This window comes from Amphiura filiformis, chromosome 6 (assembly GCF_039555335.1).
Source record: "Amphiura filiformis chromosome 6, Afil_fr2py, whole genome shotgun sequence".
Lineage (NCBI taxonomy): Eukaryota > Metazoa > Echinodermata > Ophiuroidea > Amphilepidida > Amphiuridae > Amphiura > Amphiura filiformis.
In genome coordinates, this window is record NC_092633.1 from 44,634,598 (window position 1) to 44,653,202 (window position 18,605).

General features: G+C 38.6%; 1 protein-coding gene across 1 annotated transcript in view; it reads left to right on the plus strand.

Moving 5' to 3' along the window:
- Positions 1-442: 442 nt before the first annotated feature.
- The window catches only part of LOC140154546 (uncharacterized), a 34,007-nt gene continuing 15,844 nt past the window's right edge, over positions 443-18,605 (plus strand). The window contains exon 1 of the mRNA XM_072177112.1: positions 443-864. Coding sequence (XP_072033213.1) covers positions 443-864 — 422 coding nt within the window. The remainder of the gene's footprint in view (positions 865-18,605) is intronic.

Below are 18,605 nucleotides of genomic sequence, written 5' to 3' on the forward strand. Positions count from 1 at the left end.
CAAAAAAAGAAGGAAATTCAAAAAAAAAAAGGAAATTCAAAAAAAAAGGAAATTCAAAAAAAAAGGAAATTCAAAAAAAAAAAGAGGGAATTAAAAAAAAGTGAAATTAAAAAAAAAAAAAGGAAATTAAAAAAAAAAAGGGGAAATTAAAAAAAAAAGGGGAAATTAAAAAAGGGAAATTGGCGGAGATGGTACACCGTACCTAGGCAATGTTGAAGATACTACATGCCTACGGTATTCCGGAACTCATTGTTGAAGCTATATTGGCAAAAAGTAGGGCCTACCAAAGCACAAAACACAAAGTAATATCACCAGATAGAGAGACAGAATTATTTGAAATCTTAGCAGGAGTTCTTCAGGGGGATACTCTTGCAGCTTCTTGCCCCATGATACCTATTTTTGATTGTCCTTGACTTTGCACTGAGAATAGCTTTTGATGGAAATGAAGAGGAGCTATAGATTCCATCTGGAAAAGAGGCGAAGCAGGAGAGTTGGACCAGTGGTGGTGACAGACTTAGTGCTGAAGAGCTCTGAAGACATTGCACTGTTGTCTGAGGAAATACATCAAGCACAAGAACTGCTTCATAGAGTGGAGACTTCAGCTGTTAAAGTGGGCCTGAGAATGAATATTGGAAGTAAAACAAAGTATATGTCCTACAATAACAGGAGAGGTAGCATCATAACAAACGAGGGTGTAGTACCGGTACTAGAGGAGGTCGATGATTTCAAATACCTAGGCGCTTGGATGAAAAGCACAGAAAGGGATGTAAAGTTACGCAAGGCAGCAGCATGGAGGGTGTGCAGTCTCTGGAAGTCAACTCTTACCAGGAGTTTCAAACTTAGAATCTTTGCTGCAACAGTGGAGTCGGTGCTGCTTTATGGATGCGAAGCATGGACCATCACCCCTAAACTTGCGAAGGGTCTGGATGGCTGTTAATGTTATACCCGCATGCTAAGAACTGTTCTGAATGTGCATTGGAAGGAACATAATGTCAAATGCAGACCTATATGAAGATCTTCCAAAAATAAGCCATAAGATCAGAAGAACACGGTTTGCTGCATGGCCACTGTTCCAGAAGTGAGGAGCCCGCATCAAAATGGTTCATTGGATACCCAAGCATGAGAGGCGGAAACCTGGAAGACCTGCTCTGACCTACATTGACATTTTGGAAGATGACACTGGACTGGAGGCAACAGACTTCAGGACAGCAATGGAGGACAGAAAGTTGTGGAAAGACATCACAGTTTTAAGCAAGTAACCCAGCAAACACAAAACGTTTTCGGCATCATTCGCAAAAGGTTATAAAAGGTTGTCAGAAAACGTTTAAATGTCGGGTTATATAAAGGGTACATTAATGGTATAAAACGTTTTCATAACATTAAATAACATTTGTTGGTAATTTACTGCACAGCAAACACAAATGTTTTACAGAAAACATTTAAATGTCGGGTTTTATAAAGGGTATAAAACGTTTTAATAACATTCCAAAAACATTTTTGAAAACTTGGTACAAATCATTCTAAATAAAATATTTTGCAAAAAATGTTTGCCCAAAATATTTACAATAACGTTTTTAAAATGTTTTCACGACTTTTATATAACCCGACATTTAAATGTTATTAAAACGTTTTGTAAAAAACATTTTAAGAACATTTCTGTGTTTGCTGGGTGCAAATATTTTAACATAATGTTATTTAAGGGCTGTGGTATGAACGTTTGGACAGTATTTATTTTGGGACATTAGAGCACATCAGACATATCGAATCGCATTCTGAATACGAAGAATGTCATTCTGATATCAAATAATTTTGATTTTTTGAAATTCGCAATTTAATACATATTTTATGGCAAATCATTAAAATTGATATTTTTGATATTTAACAGTACTCGAAGTAAACTTTATAAATCTGATGATTTATACTTAAAGTGTATGTAGGTGGGATGAAATTCATGAAAAGCCGACGATCAATTGAAAATTTTGACCTTTCGTATTGAAGATATGGATTTTTTCCAAAACACCCCAAAAAATAGGTCTTTTGGGAAAAAATCCATATCTTCAATATGAAAGGTCAAAATTTTCAATTGACCGTCGGCTTTTCCTCCCTGCTACATACACTTTAAGAATATATCATTAGATTTATATAATTTACTTCGAGGACTGTTATATATCAAAATTTGAAAAATATCAAATTTTTATAATTTGTCATAAAATTTGTATTATATTGTGATTTTCAAAAATGAAAATTATTTGATATCAGAAAGACATGCTTCGTATTCAGAATGCAATTCGATAGGTCTGAGGTGCTCTCATGTCCCATAAAAAATACGGTCGAAACGCAATAAACGCTCATTTTAGATCCCTTAAGTCTTGACAAAATATTTGGCCAAAAATGTTTATGCAAAAATAGTTTACAATGACATTTCGAAAACATTTTAAAAATATTATTGTAGCGTGTTTTCATACAAAACGTTTTAAAACGTTATCATGACCTTTATATAACCCGACATTTTAATGTTATTAAAACGTTTTTACCTAAACCAAAACCCAAAATATAACTTATTAAAAACGTTTTAAAAACGTTTTTGTGTTTGCTGGGAAGAAAACCTAAAAGGATAAAAATTTGATTGGTTCCATTTTTTTCTATGCCCCATATGTGGTTCCCACGAGGGATCGAAGGTCACAGTGGGCCAAAACTTCCCGCAAAACTTAAAACATAACGGAAAGGTTTGGCTACAAAAACTATTCTCTTATAACATCTATGCACAGTTTCCACCTAGATACTCCTGAGTACACATTTTCGTCCAAGCTAGCAGTGAAATTGTATACGCAGTCTTTCATTACACTACACGGTTAAGTGTATGGCATCACGAGCGCGGCATTGGCTTAGATTTTCAACATGGGTGCTATCTATACAGAAGACAGCATCCATGGATGTCTTCATTATTCTGATGCTATCTACGGTAGACAGCATCCATGAATGTCTTCATTAATCTGATGCTATCTACAGTAGACAGCATCCATAAATGTCTTCATTAATCTGGTGCTATCTACAGTAGACAGCATCCATAGATCTTTGAACAAGTTCATTAGGAATGTTGATATCAACTGTGAATTTTGTTCATTTTGAACAATTCCAAGTAAAAACAAAGTTGATTTACTCACGTTTTTAGTGACGTTTCACCACTACACTAGTGGCTTCATCAGACTGGCCAGTCTTCGTTTTTTACTTGGAATTATTCAAAATGAACAAAATTCACAGCATCCATAGATGTCTTCATGTCTGGTGCTATCTACAGTAGACAGCACCCATGGACGTCTTCATTAATCTGATGCTATCTACAGAGACAGCACCCATGGATGTCTTCATTAATATGATGCTATCTACAGTAGACAGCATCCATGAATGTCTTCATTAATCTGGTGCTATCTTACAGTAGACAGCACCCATGGATGTCTTCATTAATCTGATGCTATCTACAGTAGACAGCATCCATGGATGTCTTCATTAATATGATGCTATCTACAGTAGATAGCATCCACGGATGTCTTTATTAATCTGGTGCTATCTACAGTAGACAGCACCCATGGATGTCTTCATTAATATGATGCTATCTACAATAGACAGCATCCATGGATGTCTTCATTAATCTGATGCTATCTACAGTAGACAGCATCCATGGATGTCTTCATTATTCTGATGCTATCTACAGTAGACAGCATCCATGGATGTCTTCATTAATCTGGTGCTATCTACAGTAGACAGCATCCATGAATGTCTTCATTAATCTGATGCTATCTACAGTAGACAGCATCCATAGATGTCTTCATTAATCTGATGCTATCTACAGTAGACAGCACCCATGGATGTCTTCATTAATCTGATGCTATCTACAGTAGATAGCATCCATGGATGTCTTCATTAATCTGGTGCTATCTACAGTAGACAGCATCCATGAATGTCTTCATTAATCTGGTGCTATCTACAGTAGACAGCATCCATGGATGTCTTCATTAATCTGATGCTATCTACAGTAGACAGCACCCATGGATGTCTTCATTAATCTGATGCTATCTACAGTAGATAGCATCCACGGATGTCTTTATTAATCTGGTGCTATCTACAGTAGACAGCATCCATGGATGTCTTCATTAATCTGGTGCTATCTACAGTAGACAGCATCCATGGATGTCTTCATTAATCTGGTGCTATCTACAGTAGACAGCATCCATGAATGTCTTCATTAATCTGGTGCTATCTACAGTAGACAGCATCCATGGATGTCTTCATTAATCTGATGCTATCTACAGTAGACAGCACCCATGGATGTCTTCATTAATCTGATGCTATCTACAGTAGATAGCATCCACGGATGTCTTTATTAATCTGGTGCTATCTACAGTAGACAGCATCCATGGATGTCTTCATTATTCTGATGCTATCTTACAGTAGACAGCATCCATGGATGTCTTCATTAATATGATGATATCTACAGAGACAGCACCCATGGATGTCTTCATTAATCTGATGCTATCTACAGTAGACAGCATCCATGGATGTCTTCATTAATCTGATGCTTTCTACAGTAGACAGCATCCATGAATGTCTTCATTAATCTGGTGCTATCTACAGTAGACAGCATCCATGGATGTCTTCATTAATATGATGCTATCTACAGTAGACAGCATCCATGGATGTCTTCATTAATCTGATGCTATCTGCAGTAGACAGCATCCATGGATGTCTTCATTAATCTGATGCTATCTACAGAGACAGCACCCATGGATGTCTTCATTAATCTGATGCTATCTACAGTAGATAGCATCCATGGATGTCTTCATTAATATGATGCTATCTACAGTAGACAACGTCCATGGATGTCTTCATTAATATGATGTTATCTACAGTAGACAGCATCCATGGATGTCTTCATTAATCTGATGCTATCTGCAGTAGACAGCATCCATGGATGTCTTCATTAATCTGATGCTATCTGCAGTAGACAGCATCCATGGATGTCTTCATTAATCTGATGCTATCTACAGTAGACAGCATCCATGGATGTCTTCTTTAATCTGATGCTATCTACAGTAGACAGCATCCATGGATGTCTTCATTAATCTGATGCTATCTACAGTAGACAGCATCCATGGATGTCTTCATTAATCTGGTGCTATCTACAGTAGACAGCATCCATGGATGTCTTCATTAATCTGATGCTTTCTACAGTGGACAGCATCCATGGATGTCTTTATTAATATGATGCTATCTACAGTAGACAGCATCCATGGATGTCTTCATTAATCTGATGCTATCTACAGAGACAGCACCCATGGACGTCTTCATTAATCTGATGCTTTCTACAGTAGACAGCATCCATGGATGTCTTCATTAATCTGATGCTATCTACAGTAGACAGCATCCATGGATGTCTTCATTAATCTGATGCTATCTACAGTAGACAGCATCCATGAATGTCTTCATTAATCTGATGCTTTCTACAGTAGACAGCATCCATGGATGTCTTCATTAATCTGATGCTATCTACAGTAGACAGCATCCATGAATGTCTTCATTAATCTGATGCTATCTACAGTAGACAGCATCCATGGATGTCTTCATTAATCTGATGCTATCTACAGTAGACAGCATCCATGAATGTCTTCATTAATCTGATGCTTTCTACAGTAGACAGCATCCACGGATGTCTTCATTAATCTGATGCTATCTACAGTAGACAGCATCCATGGATGGCTTCATTAATCTGATGCTATCTACAGTAGACAGCATCCATGGATGTCTTCATTAATCTGATGCTATCTACAGTAGACAGCATCCATGGATGGCTTCATTAATCTGATGCTATCTACAGTAGACAGCATCCATGGATGGCTTCATTAATCTGATGCTATCTACAGTAGACAGCATCCATGGATGTCTTCATTAATCTGATGCTATCTACAGTAGACAGCATCCATGAATGTCTTCATTAATCTGATGCTATCTTACAGTAGACAGCATCCACGGATGTCTTTATTAATCTGGTGCTATCTACAGTAGACAGCACCCATGGATGTCTTCATTAATCTGGTGCTATCTACAGTAGACAGCATCCATGAATGTCTTCATTAATCTGATGCTATCTACAGTAGACAGCATCCATGGATGTCTTCATTAATATGATGCTATCTACAGTAGATAGCATCCACGGATGTCTTTATTAATCTGGTGCTATCTACAGTAGACAGCATCCATGGATGTCTTCATTATTCTGATGCTATCTTACAGTAGACAGCATCCATGGATGTCTTCATTAATATGATGATATCTACAGAGACAGCACCCATGGATGTCTTCATTAATCTGGTGCTATCTACAGTAGACAGCATCCATGAATGTCTTCATTAATCTGATGCTATCTACAGTAGACAGCACCCATGGATGTCTTCATTAATCTGGTGCTATCTACAGTAGACAGCATCCATGGATGTCTTCATTAATCTGATGCTATCTACAGTAGACAGCATCCATGGATGTCTTCATTAATCTGATGCTATCTACAGTAGACAGCATCCATGGATGTCTTCATTAATCTGGTGCTATCTACAGTAGGCAGCATCCACGGATGTCTTTATTAATCTGGTGCTATCTACAGTAGACAGCATCCATGGATGTCTTCATTATTCTGATGCTATCTACAGAGACAGCACCCATGGATGTCTTCATTAATCTGGTGCTATCTACAGTAGACAGCATCCACGGATGTCTTTATTAATCTGGTGCTATCTACAATAGACAGCATCCATGGATGTCTACATTAATCTGATGCTATCTACAGTAGACAGCACCCATGCACGTCTTCATTAATCTGATACTATCTACAGTAGACAGCATCCATGGATGTCTTCATTATTCTGATGCTATCTTACAGTAGACAGCATCCATGGATGTCTTCATTAATATGATGATATCTACAGAGACAGCACCCATGGATGTCTTCATTAATCTGGTGCTATCTACAGTAGACAGCATCCATGAATGTCTTCATTAATCTGATGCTATCTACAGTAGACAGCACCCATGGATGTCTTCATTAATCTGGTGCTATCTACAGTAGACAGCATCCATGGATGTCTTCATTAATCTGATGCTATCTACAGTAGACAGCATCCATGAATGTCTTCATTAATCTGATGCTATCTACAGTAGACAGCATCCATGGATGTCTTCATTAATCTGGTGCTATCTACAGTAGACAGCATCCACGGATGTCTTTATTAATCTGGTGCTATCTACAGTAGACAGCATCCATGGATGTCTTCATTATTCTGATGCTATCTACAGAGACAGCACCCATGGATGTCTTCATTAATCTGGTGCTATCTACAGTAGACAGCATCCACGGATGTCTTTATTAATCTGGTGCTATCTACAGTAGACAGCATCCACGGATGTCTTTATTAATCTGGTGCTATCTACAGTAGACAGCATCCATGGATGTCTTCATTAATCTGGTGCTATCTACAGTAGACAGCATCCATGGATGTCTTCATTAATATGATGCTATCTACAGAGACAGCACCCATGGATGTCTTCATTAATCTGGTGCTATCTACAGTAGACAGCATCCATGGATGTCTTCATTAATATGATGCTATCTACAGAGACAGCACCCATGGATGTCTTCATTAATCTGGTGCTATCTACAGTAGACAGCATCCATGGATGTCTTCATTAATATGATGCTATCTACAGAGACAGCACCCATGGATGTCTTCATTAATCTGGTGCTATCTACAGTAGACAGCATCCACGGATGTCTTTATTAATCTGGTGCTATCTACAGTAGACAGCATCCATGGATGGCTTCATTATTCTGATGCTATCTACAGTAGACAGCATCCATGGATGGCTTCATTATTCTGATGCTATCTACAGTAGACAGCATCCATGAATGTCTTCATTAATCTGGTGCTATCTACAGTAGACAGCATCCATGAATGTCTTCATTAATCTGATGCTATCTACAGTAGACAGCATCCACGGATGTCTTCATTAATCTGATGCTATCTACAGTAGACAGCACCCATGGACGTCTTCATTAATCTGATGCTTTCTACAGTAGACAGCATCCATGGATGTCTTCATTAATCTGATGCTATCTACAGTAGACAGCATCCATGGATGGCTTCATTAATCTGATGCTATCTACAGTAGACAGCATCCATGGATGTCTTCATTAATCTGATGCTATCTACAGTAGACAGCATCCATGAATGTCTTCATTAATATGATGCTATCTACAGTAGACAGCATCCATGGATGGCTTCATTAATCTGATGCTATCTACAGTAGACAGCATCCATGGATGTCTTCATTAATCTGATGCTATCTACAGTAGACAGCATCCATGGATGGCTTCATTAATCTGATGCTATCTACAGTAGACAGCATCCATGGATGTCTTCATTAATCTGATGCTATCTACAGTAGACAGCATCCATGGATGTCTTCATTAATCTGATGCTATCTACAGTAGACAGCATCCATGGATGGCTTCATTAATCTGATGCTATCTACAGTAGACAGCATCCACGGATGTCTTCATTAATCTGATGCTATCTACAGTAGACAGCATCCATGGATGGCTTCATTAATCTGATGCTATCTACAGTAGACAGCATCCATGGATGTCTTCATTAATCTGATGCTATCTACAGTCAGCATCCATGGATGGCTTCATTAATCTGATGCTATCTACAGTAGACAGCATCCATGGATGTCTTCATTAATCTGATGCTATCTACAGTAGACAGCATCCATGAATGTCTTCATTAATATGATGCTATCTACAGTAGACAGCATCCATGGATGGCTTCATTAATCTGATGCTATCTACAGTAGACAGCATCCATGGATGTCTTCATTAATCTGATGCTATCTACAGTAGACAGCATCCATGGATGGCTTCATTAATCTGATGCTATCTACAGTAGACAGCATCCATGGATGTCTTCATTAATCTGATGCTATCTACAGTAGACAGCATCCATGGATGTCTTCATTAATCTGATGCTATCTACAGTAGACAGCATCCATGGATGGCTTCATTAATCTGATGCTATCTACAGTAGAAAGCATCCACGGATGTCTTCATTAATCTGATGCTATCTACAGTAGACAGCATCCATGGATGTCTTCATTAATCTGATGCTATCTACAGTAGACAGCATCCATAGATGTCTTCATTAATCTGATGCTATCTACAGTAGACAGCATCCATGGATGTCTTCATTAATCTGATGCTTTCTACAGTAGACAGCATCCATGGATGTCTTCATTAATCTGGTGCTATACAGAAGACAGCATCCATGGATGTCTTCATTAATCTGGTGCTATCTACAGTAGACAGCATCCATGGATGTCTTCATTAATCTGGTGCTATCTACAGTAGACAGCATCCATGGATGTCTTCATTAATCTGATGCTATCTACAGTAGACAGCATCCATGAATGTCTTCATTAATCTGATGCTATACAGAAGAAAGCATCCATGGATGTCTTCATTAATCTGATGCTATCTACAGTAGACAGCATCCATGGATGTCTTCATTAATCTGATGCTATACAGTAGACAGCATCCATGGATGTCTTCATTAATCTGATGCTTTCTACAGTGGACAGCATCCATGGATGTCTTCATTAATCTGATGCTATCTACAGTAGACAGCATCCATGAATGTCTTCATTAATCTGATGCTTTCTACAGTGGACAGCATCCATGGATGTCTTCATTAATCTGATGCTATCTACAGTAGACAGCATCCATGAATGTCTTCATTAATCTGATGCTTTCTACAGTGGACAGCATCCATGGATGTCTTCATTAATCTGGTGCTATCTACAGTAGACAACGTCCATGGATGTCTTCATTAATCTGGTGCTATCTACAGTAGACAGCATCCATGGATGTCTTCATTATTCTGATGTTATCTACAGTAGACAGCATCCATGGATGTCTTCATTAATCTGATGCTATCTACAGTAGACAGCATCAAGGATGTCTTCAATAATCTGGTGCTATCTACAGTAGACAGCATCAAGGATGTCTTCAATAATCTGATGCTATCTACGGTAGACAGCATCCATGGATGTCTTCATTAATCTGATGCTATCTACAGTAGACAGCATCCATGGATGTCTTCATTAATCTGATGCTATCTACAGTAGACAGCATCCATGAATGTCTTCATTAATCTGATGCTTTCTACAGTGGACAGCATCCATGGATGTCTTCATTAATCTGATGCTATCTACAGTAGACAGCATCCATGGATGTCTTCATTAATCTGATGCTATCTACAGTAGACAGCATCCATGGATGTCTTCATTAATCTGATGCTATCTACAGTAGACAGCATCCATGAATGTCTTCATTAATCTGATGCTTTCTACAGTGGACAGCATCCATGGATGTCTTCATTAATCTGGTGCTATCTACAGTAGACAACGTCCATGGATGTCTTCATTAATCTGGTGCTATCTACAGTAGACAGCATCCATGGATGTCTTCATTATTCTGATGTTATCTACAGTAGACAGCATCCATGGATGTCTTCATTAATCTGATGCTATCTACAGTAGACAGCATCAAGGATGTCTTCAATAATCTGGTGCTATCTACAGTAGACAGCATCAAGGATGTCTTCAATAATCTGATGCTATCTACGGTAGACAGCATCCATGGATGTCTTCATTAATCTGATGCTATCTACAGTAGACAGCATTCATGGATGTCTTCATTAATCTGATGCTATCTACAGTAGACAGCATCCATGAATGTCTTCATTAATCTGATGCTTTCTACAGTGGACAGCATCCATGGATGTCTTCATTAATCTGATGCTATCTACAGTAGACAGCATCCATGGATGTCTTCATTAATCTGGTGCTATCTACAGTAGACAGCATCCATGGATGTCTTCATTAATCTGATGCTATCTACAGCATCCATGGATGTCTTCATTAATCTGATGCTATCTACAGTAGACAGCATCCATGGATGTCTTCATTAATCTGATGCTATCTACAGTAGACAGCATCCATGAATGTCTTCATTAATCTGATGCTATCTACAGTAGACAGCATCCACGGATGTCTTCATTAATCTGATGCTATCTACAGTAGACAGCATCCACGGATGTCTTCATTAATCTGGTGCTATCTACAGTAGACAGCATCCATGGATGTCTTCATTAATCTGATGCTATCTACAGTAGACAGCATCCATGGATGTCTTCATTATTCTGATGTTATCTACAGTAGACAGCATCCATGGATGTCTTCATTAATCTGGTGCTATCTACAGTAGACAACGTCCATGGATGTCTTCATTAATCTGATGCTATCTACAGTAGACAGCATCCATGGATGTCTTCATTAATCTGATGCTATCTACAGTAGACAGCATCCATGGATGTCTTCATTAATCTGATACTATCTACAGTAGACAGCATCCATGAATGTCTTCATTAATATGATGCTATCTACAGTAGACAGCATCCATGGATGTCTTCATTAATCTGATGCTATCTACAGTAGACAGCATCCATGGATGTCTTCATTAATCTGATGCTATCTACAGTAGACAGCATCCATGGATGTCTTCATTAATCTGGTGCTATCTACAGTAGACAGCTTCCATGAATGTCTTCATTAATCTGATGCTATCTACAGTAGACAGCATCCATGGATGTCTTCATTAATCTGATGCTATCTACAGTAGACAGCATCCATGGATGTCTTCATTAATCTGATGCTATCTACAGTAGACAGCATCCATGGATGTCTTCATTAATCTGATGCTATCTACAGTAGACAGCATCCATGGATGTCTTCATTAATCTGATGCTATCTACAGTAGACAGCATCCATGTATGTCTTCATTAATCTGGTGCTATCTACAGTAGACAGCATCCATGAATGTCTTCATTAATCTGGTGCTATCTACAGTAGACAACGTCCATGGATGTCTTCATTAATCTGATGCTATCTACAGTAGACAGCATCCATGTATGTCTTCATTAATCTGATGCTATCTACAGTAGACAGCATCCATGGATGTCTTCAATAATCTGGTGCTATCTACAGTAGACAGCATCCATGGATGTCTTCATTAATCTGGTGCTTTCTACAGTAGACAGCATCCACGGATGTCTTCATTAATCTGATGCTATCTACAGTAGACAGCATCCATGGATGTCTTCATTAATCTGATGCTATCTACAGTAGACAGCATCCATGGATGTCTTCATTAATCTGATGCTATCTACAGTAGACAGCATCCATGAATGTCTTCATTAATCTGATGCTTTCTACAGTGGACAGCATCCATGGATGTCTTCATTAATCTGGTGCTATCTACAGTAGACAACGTCCATGGATGTCTTCATTAATCTGGTGCTATCTACAGTAGACAGCATCCATGGATGTCTTCATTATTCTGATGTTATCTACAGTAGACAGCATCCATGGATGTCTTCATTAATCTGATGCTATCTACAGTAGACAGCATCAAGGATGTCTTCAATAATCTGGTGCTATCTACAGTAGACAGCATCAAGGATGTCTTCAATAATCTGATGCTATCTACGGTAGACAGCATCCATGGATGTCTTCATTAATCTGATGCTATCTACAGTAGACAGCATTCATGGATGTCTTCATTAATCTGATGCTATCTACAGTAGACAGCATCCATGAATGTCTTCATTAATATGATGCTTTCTACAGTGGACAGCATCCATGGATGTCTTCATTAATCTGATGCTATCTACAGTAGACAGCATCCATGGATGTCTTCATTAATCTGGTGCTATCTACAGTAGACAGCATCCATGGATGTCTTCATTAATCTGATGCTATCTACAGCATCCATGGATGTCTTCATTAATCTGATGCTATCTACAGTAGACAGCATCCATGGATGTCTTCATTAATCTGATGCTATCTACAGTAGACAGCATCCATGAATGTCTTCATTAATCTGATGCTATCTACAGTAGACAGCATCCACGGATGTCTTCATTAATCTGATGCTATCTACAGTAGACAGCATCCACGGATGTCTTCATTAATCTGATGCTATCTACAGTAGACAGCATCCATGGATGTCTTCATTATTCTGATGTTATCTACAGTAGACAGCATCCATGGATGTCTTCATTAATCTGGTGCTATCTACAGTAGACAACGTCCATGGATGTCTTCATTAATCTGATGCTATCTACGGTAGACAGCATCCATGGATGTCTTCATTAATCTGATGCTATCTACAGTAGACAGCATCCATGGATGTCTTCATTAATCTGATGCTATCTACAGTAGACAGCATCCATGAATGTCTTCATTAATCTGATGCTTTCTACAGTGGACAGCATCCATGGATGTCTTCATTAATCTGATGCTATCTACAGTAGACAGCATCCATGGATGTCTTCATTAATCTGATGCTATCTACAGTAGACAGCATCCACGGATGTCTTCATTAATCTGATGCTATCTACAGTAGACAGCATCCACGGATGTCTTCATTAATCTGATGCTATCTACAGTAGACAGCATCCATGGATGTCTTCATTATTCTGATGTTATCTACAGTAGACAGCATCCATGGATGTCTTCATTAATCTGGTGCTATCTACAGTAGACAACGTCCATGGATGTCTTCATTAATCTGGTGCTATCTACAGTAGACAGCATCCATGGATGTCTTCATTAATCTGGTGCTTTCTACAGTAGACAGCATCCACGGATGTCTTCATTAATCTGATGCTATCTACAGTAGACAGCATCCATGGATGTCTTCATTAATCTGATGCTATCTACAGTAGACAGCATCCATGGATGTCTTCATTAATCTGATGCTATCTACAGTAGACAGCATCCATGAATGTCTTCATTAATCTGATGCTTTCTACAGTGGACAGCATCCATGGATGTCTTCATTAATCTGGTGCTATCTACAGTAGACAACGTCCATGGATGTCTTCATTAATCTGGTGCTATCTACAGTAGACAGCATCCATGGATGTCTTCATTATTCTGATGTTATCTACAGTAGACAGCATCCATGGATGTCTTCATTAATCTGATGCTATCTACAGTAGACAGCATCAAGGATGTCTTCAATAATCTGGTGCTATCTACAGTAGACAGCATCAAGGATGTCTTCAATAATCTGATGCTATCTACGGTAGACAGCATCCATGGATGTCTTCATTAATCTGATGCTATCTACAGTAGACAGCATCCATGGATGTCTTCATTAATCTGATGCTATCTACAGTAGACAGCATCCATGAATGTCTTCATTAATCTGATGCTTTCTACAGTGGACAGCATCCATGGATGTCTTCATTAATCTGATGCTATCTACAGTAGACAGCATCCATGGATGTCTTCATTAATCTGATGCTATCTACAGTAGACAGCATCCATGGATGTCTTCATTAATCTGGTGCTATCTACAGTAGACAGCATCCATGGATGTCTTCATTAATCTGATGCTATCTACAGTAGACAGCATCCATGGATGTCTTCATTAATCTGGTGCTATCTACAGTAGACAGCATCCACGGATGTCTTCATTAATCTGATGCTATCTACAGTAGACAGCATCCATGGATGTCTTCATTAATCTGATGCTATCTACAGTAGACAGCATCCATGGATGTCTTCATTAATCTGATGCTATCTACAGTAGACAGCATCCATGGATGTCTTCATTAATCTGATGCTATCTACAGTAGACAGCATCCATGGATGTCTTCATTAATCTGATGCTATCTACAGTAGACAGCATCCATGTATGTCTTCATTAATCTGGTGCTATCTACAGTAGACAGCATCCATGAATGTCTTCATTAATCTGGTGCTATCTACAGTAGACAACGTCCATGGATGTCTTCATTAATCTGATGCTATCTACAGTAGACAGCATCCATGTATGTCTTCATTAATCTGATGCTATCTACAGTAGACAGCATCCATGGATGTCTTCAATAATCTGGTGATATCTACAGTAGACAGCATCCATGAATGTCTTCATTAATCTGATGCTTTCTACAGTGGACAGCATCAATGATGTCTTCAATAATCTGGTGCTATCTACAGTAGACAGCATCCATGGATGTCTTCATTAATCTGATGCTATCTACAGTAGACAGCATCCACGGATGTCTTCATTAATCTGGTGCTATCTACAGTAGACAGCATCCATGGATGTCTTCATTAATCTGATGCTATCTACAGTGGACAGCATCCATGGATGTCTTCATTAATCTGATGCTATCTACAGTAGACAGCATCCATGGATGTCTTCATTATTCTGATGTTATCTACAGTAGACAGCATCCATGAATGTCTTCATTAATCTGATGCTATATACAGAAGACAGCATCCATGGATGTCTTCATTAATCTGATACTATCTACAGTAGACAGCATCCATGGATGTCTTCATTAATCTGATGCTATCTACAGCATCCATGGATGTCTTCATTAATCTGATGCTATCTACAGTAGACAGCATCCATGGATGTCTTCATTAATCTGATGCTATCTACAGTAGACAGCATCCATGAATGTCTTCATTAATCTGATGCTATCTACAGTAGACAGCATCCACGGATGTCTTCATTAATCTGATGCTATCTACAGTAGACAGCATCCACGGATGTCTTCATTAATCTGATGCTATCTACAGTAGACAGCATCCATGGATGTCTTCATTATTCTGATGTTATCTACAGTAGACAGCATCCATGGATGTCTTCATTAATCTGGTGCTATCTACAGTAGACAACGTCCATGGATGTCTTCATTAATCTGATGCTATCTACAGTAGACAGCATCCATGGATGTCTTCATTAATCTGATGCTATCTACAGTAGACAGCATCCATGGATGTCTTCATTAATCTGATACTATCTACAGTAGACAGCATCCATGAATGTCTTCATTAATATGATGCTATCTACAGTAGACAGCATCCATGGATGTCTTCATTAATCTGATGCTATCTACAGTAGACAGCATCCATGGATGTCTTCATTAATCTGATGCTATCTACAGTAGACAGCATCCATGGATGTCTTCATTAATCTGGTGCTATCTACAGTAGACAGCATCCATGAATGTCTTCATTAATCTGATGCTATCTACAGTAGACAGCATCCATGGATGTCTTCATTAATCTGATGCTATCTACAGTAGACAGCATCCATGGATGTCTTCATTAATCTGATGCTATCTACAGTAGACAGCATCCATGGATGTCTTCATTAATCTGATGCTATCTACAGTAGACAGCATCCATGGATGTCTTCATTAATCTGATGCTATCTACAGTAGACAGCATCCATGTATGTCTTCATTAATCTGGTGCTATCTACAGTAGACAGCATCCATGAATGTCTTCATTAATCTGGTGCTATCTACAGTAGACAACGTCCATGGATGTCTTCATTAATCTGATGCTATCTACAGTAGACAGCATCCATGTATGTCTTCATTAATCTGATGCTATCTACAGTAGACAGCATCCATGGATGTCTTCAATAATCTGGTGCTATCTACAGTAGACAGCATCCATGGATGTCTTCATTAATCTGGTGCTTTCTACAGTAGACAGCATCCACGGATGTCTTCATTAATCTGATGCTATCTACAGTAGACAGCATCCATGGATGTCTTCATTAATCTGATGCTATCTACAGTAGACAGCATCCATGGATGTCTTCATTAATCTGATGCTATCTACAGTAGACAGCATCCATGAATGTCTTCATTAATCTGATGCTTTCTACAGTGGACAGCATCCATGGATGTCTTCATTAATCTGGTGCTATCTACAGTAGACAACGTCCATGGATGTCTTCATTAATCTGGTGCTATCTACAGTAGACAGCATCCATGGATGTCTTCATTATTCTGATGTTATCTACAGTAGACAGCATCCATGGATGTCTTCATTAATCTGATGCTATCTACAGTAGACAGCATCAAGGATGTCTTCAATAATCTGGTGCTATCTACAGTAGACAGCATCAAGGATGTCTTCAATAATCTGATGCTATCTACGGTAGACAGCATCCATGGATGTCTTCATTAATCTGATGCTATCTACAGTAGACAGCATCCATGGATGTCTTCATTAATCTGATGCTATCTACAGTAGACAGCATCCATGAATGTCTTCATTAATCTGATGCTTTCTACAGTGGACAGCATCCATGGATGTCTTCATTAATCTGATGCTATCTACAGTAGACAGCATCCATGGATGTCTTCATTAATCTGATGCTATCTACAGTAGACAGCATCCATGGATGTCTTCATTAATCTGGTGCTATCTACAGTAGACAGCATCCATGGATGTCTTCATTAATCTGATGCTATCTACAGTAGACAGCATCCATGGATGTCTTCATTAATCTGGTGCTATCTACAGTAGACAGCATCCACGGATGTCTTCATTAATCTGATGCTATCTACAGTAGACAGCATCCATGGATGTCTTCATTAATCTGATGCTATCTACAGTAGACAGCATCCATGGATGTCTTCATTAATCTGATGCTATCTACAGTAGACAGCATCCATGGATGTCTTCATTAATCTGATGCTATCTACAGTAGACAGCATCCATGGATGTCTTCATTAATCTGATGCTATCTACAGTAGACAGCATCCATGTATGTCTTCATTAATCTGGTGCTATCTACAGTAGACAGCATCCATGAATGTCTTCATTAATCTGGTGCTATCTACAGTAGACAACGTCCATGGATGTCTTCATTAATCTGATGCTATCTACAGTAGACAGCATCCATGTATGTCTTCATTAATCTGATGCTATCTACAGTAGACAGCATCCATGGATGTCTTCAATAATCTGGTGATATCTACAGTAGACAGCATCCATGAATGTCTTCATTAATCTGATGCTTTCTACAGTGGACAGCATCAATGATGTCTTCAATAATCTGGTGCTATCTACAGTAGACAGCATCCATGGATGTCTTCATTAATCTGATGCTATCTACAGTAGACAGCATCCACGGATGTCTTCATTAATCTGGTGCTATCTACAGTAGACAGCATCCATGGATGTCTTCATTAATCTGATGCTATCTACAGTGGACAGCATCCATGGATGTCTTCATTAATCTGATGCTATCTACAGTAGACAGCATCCATGGATGTCTTCATTATTCTGATGTTATCTACAGTAGACAGCATCCATGAATGTCTTCATTAATCTGATGCTATATACAGAAGACAGCATCCATGGATGTCTTCATTAATCTGATACTATCTACAGTAGACAGCATCCATGGATGTCTTCATTAATCTGATGCTATCTACAGTAGACAACGTCCATAGATGTCTTCATTAATCTGATGCTATCTACAGTAGACAGCATCCATGGATATCTTCATTAATCTGATGCTATCTACAGTAGACAGCATCCATGGATGTCTTCATTAATCTGATGCTATCTACAGTAGACAGCATCCATGAATGTCTTCATTAATCTGATGC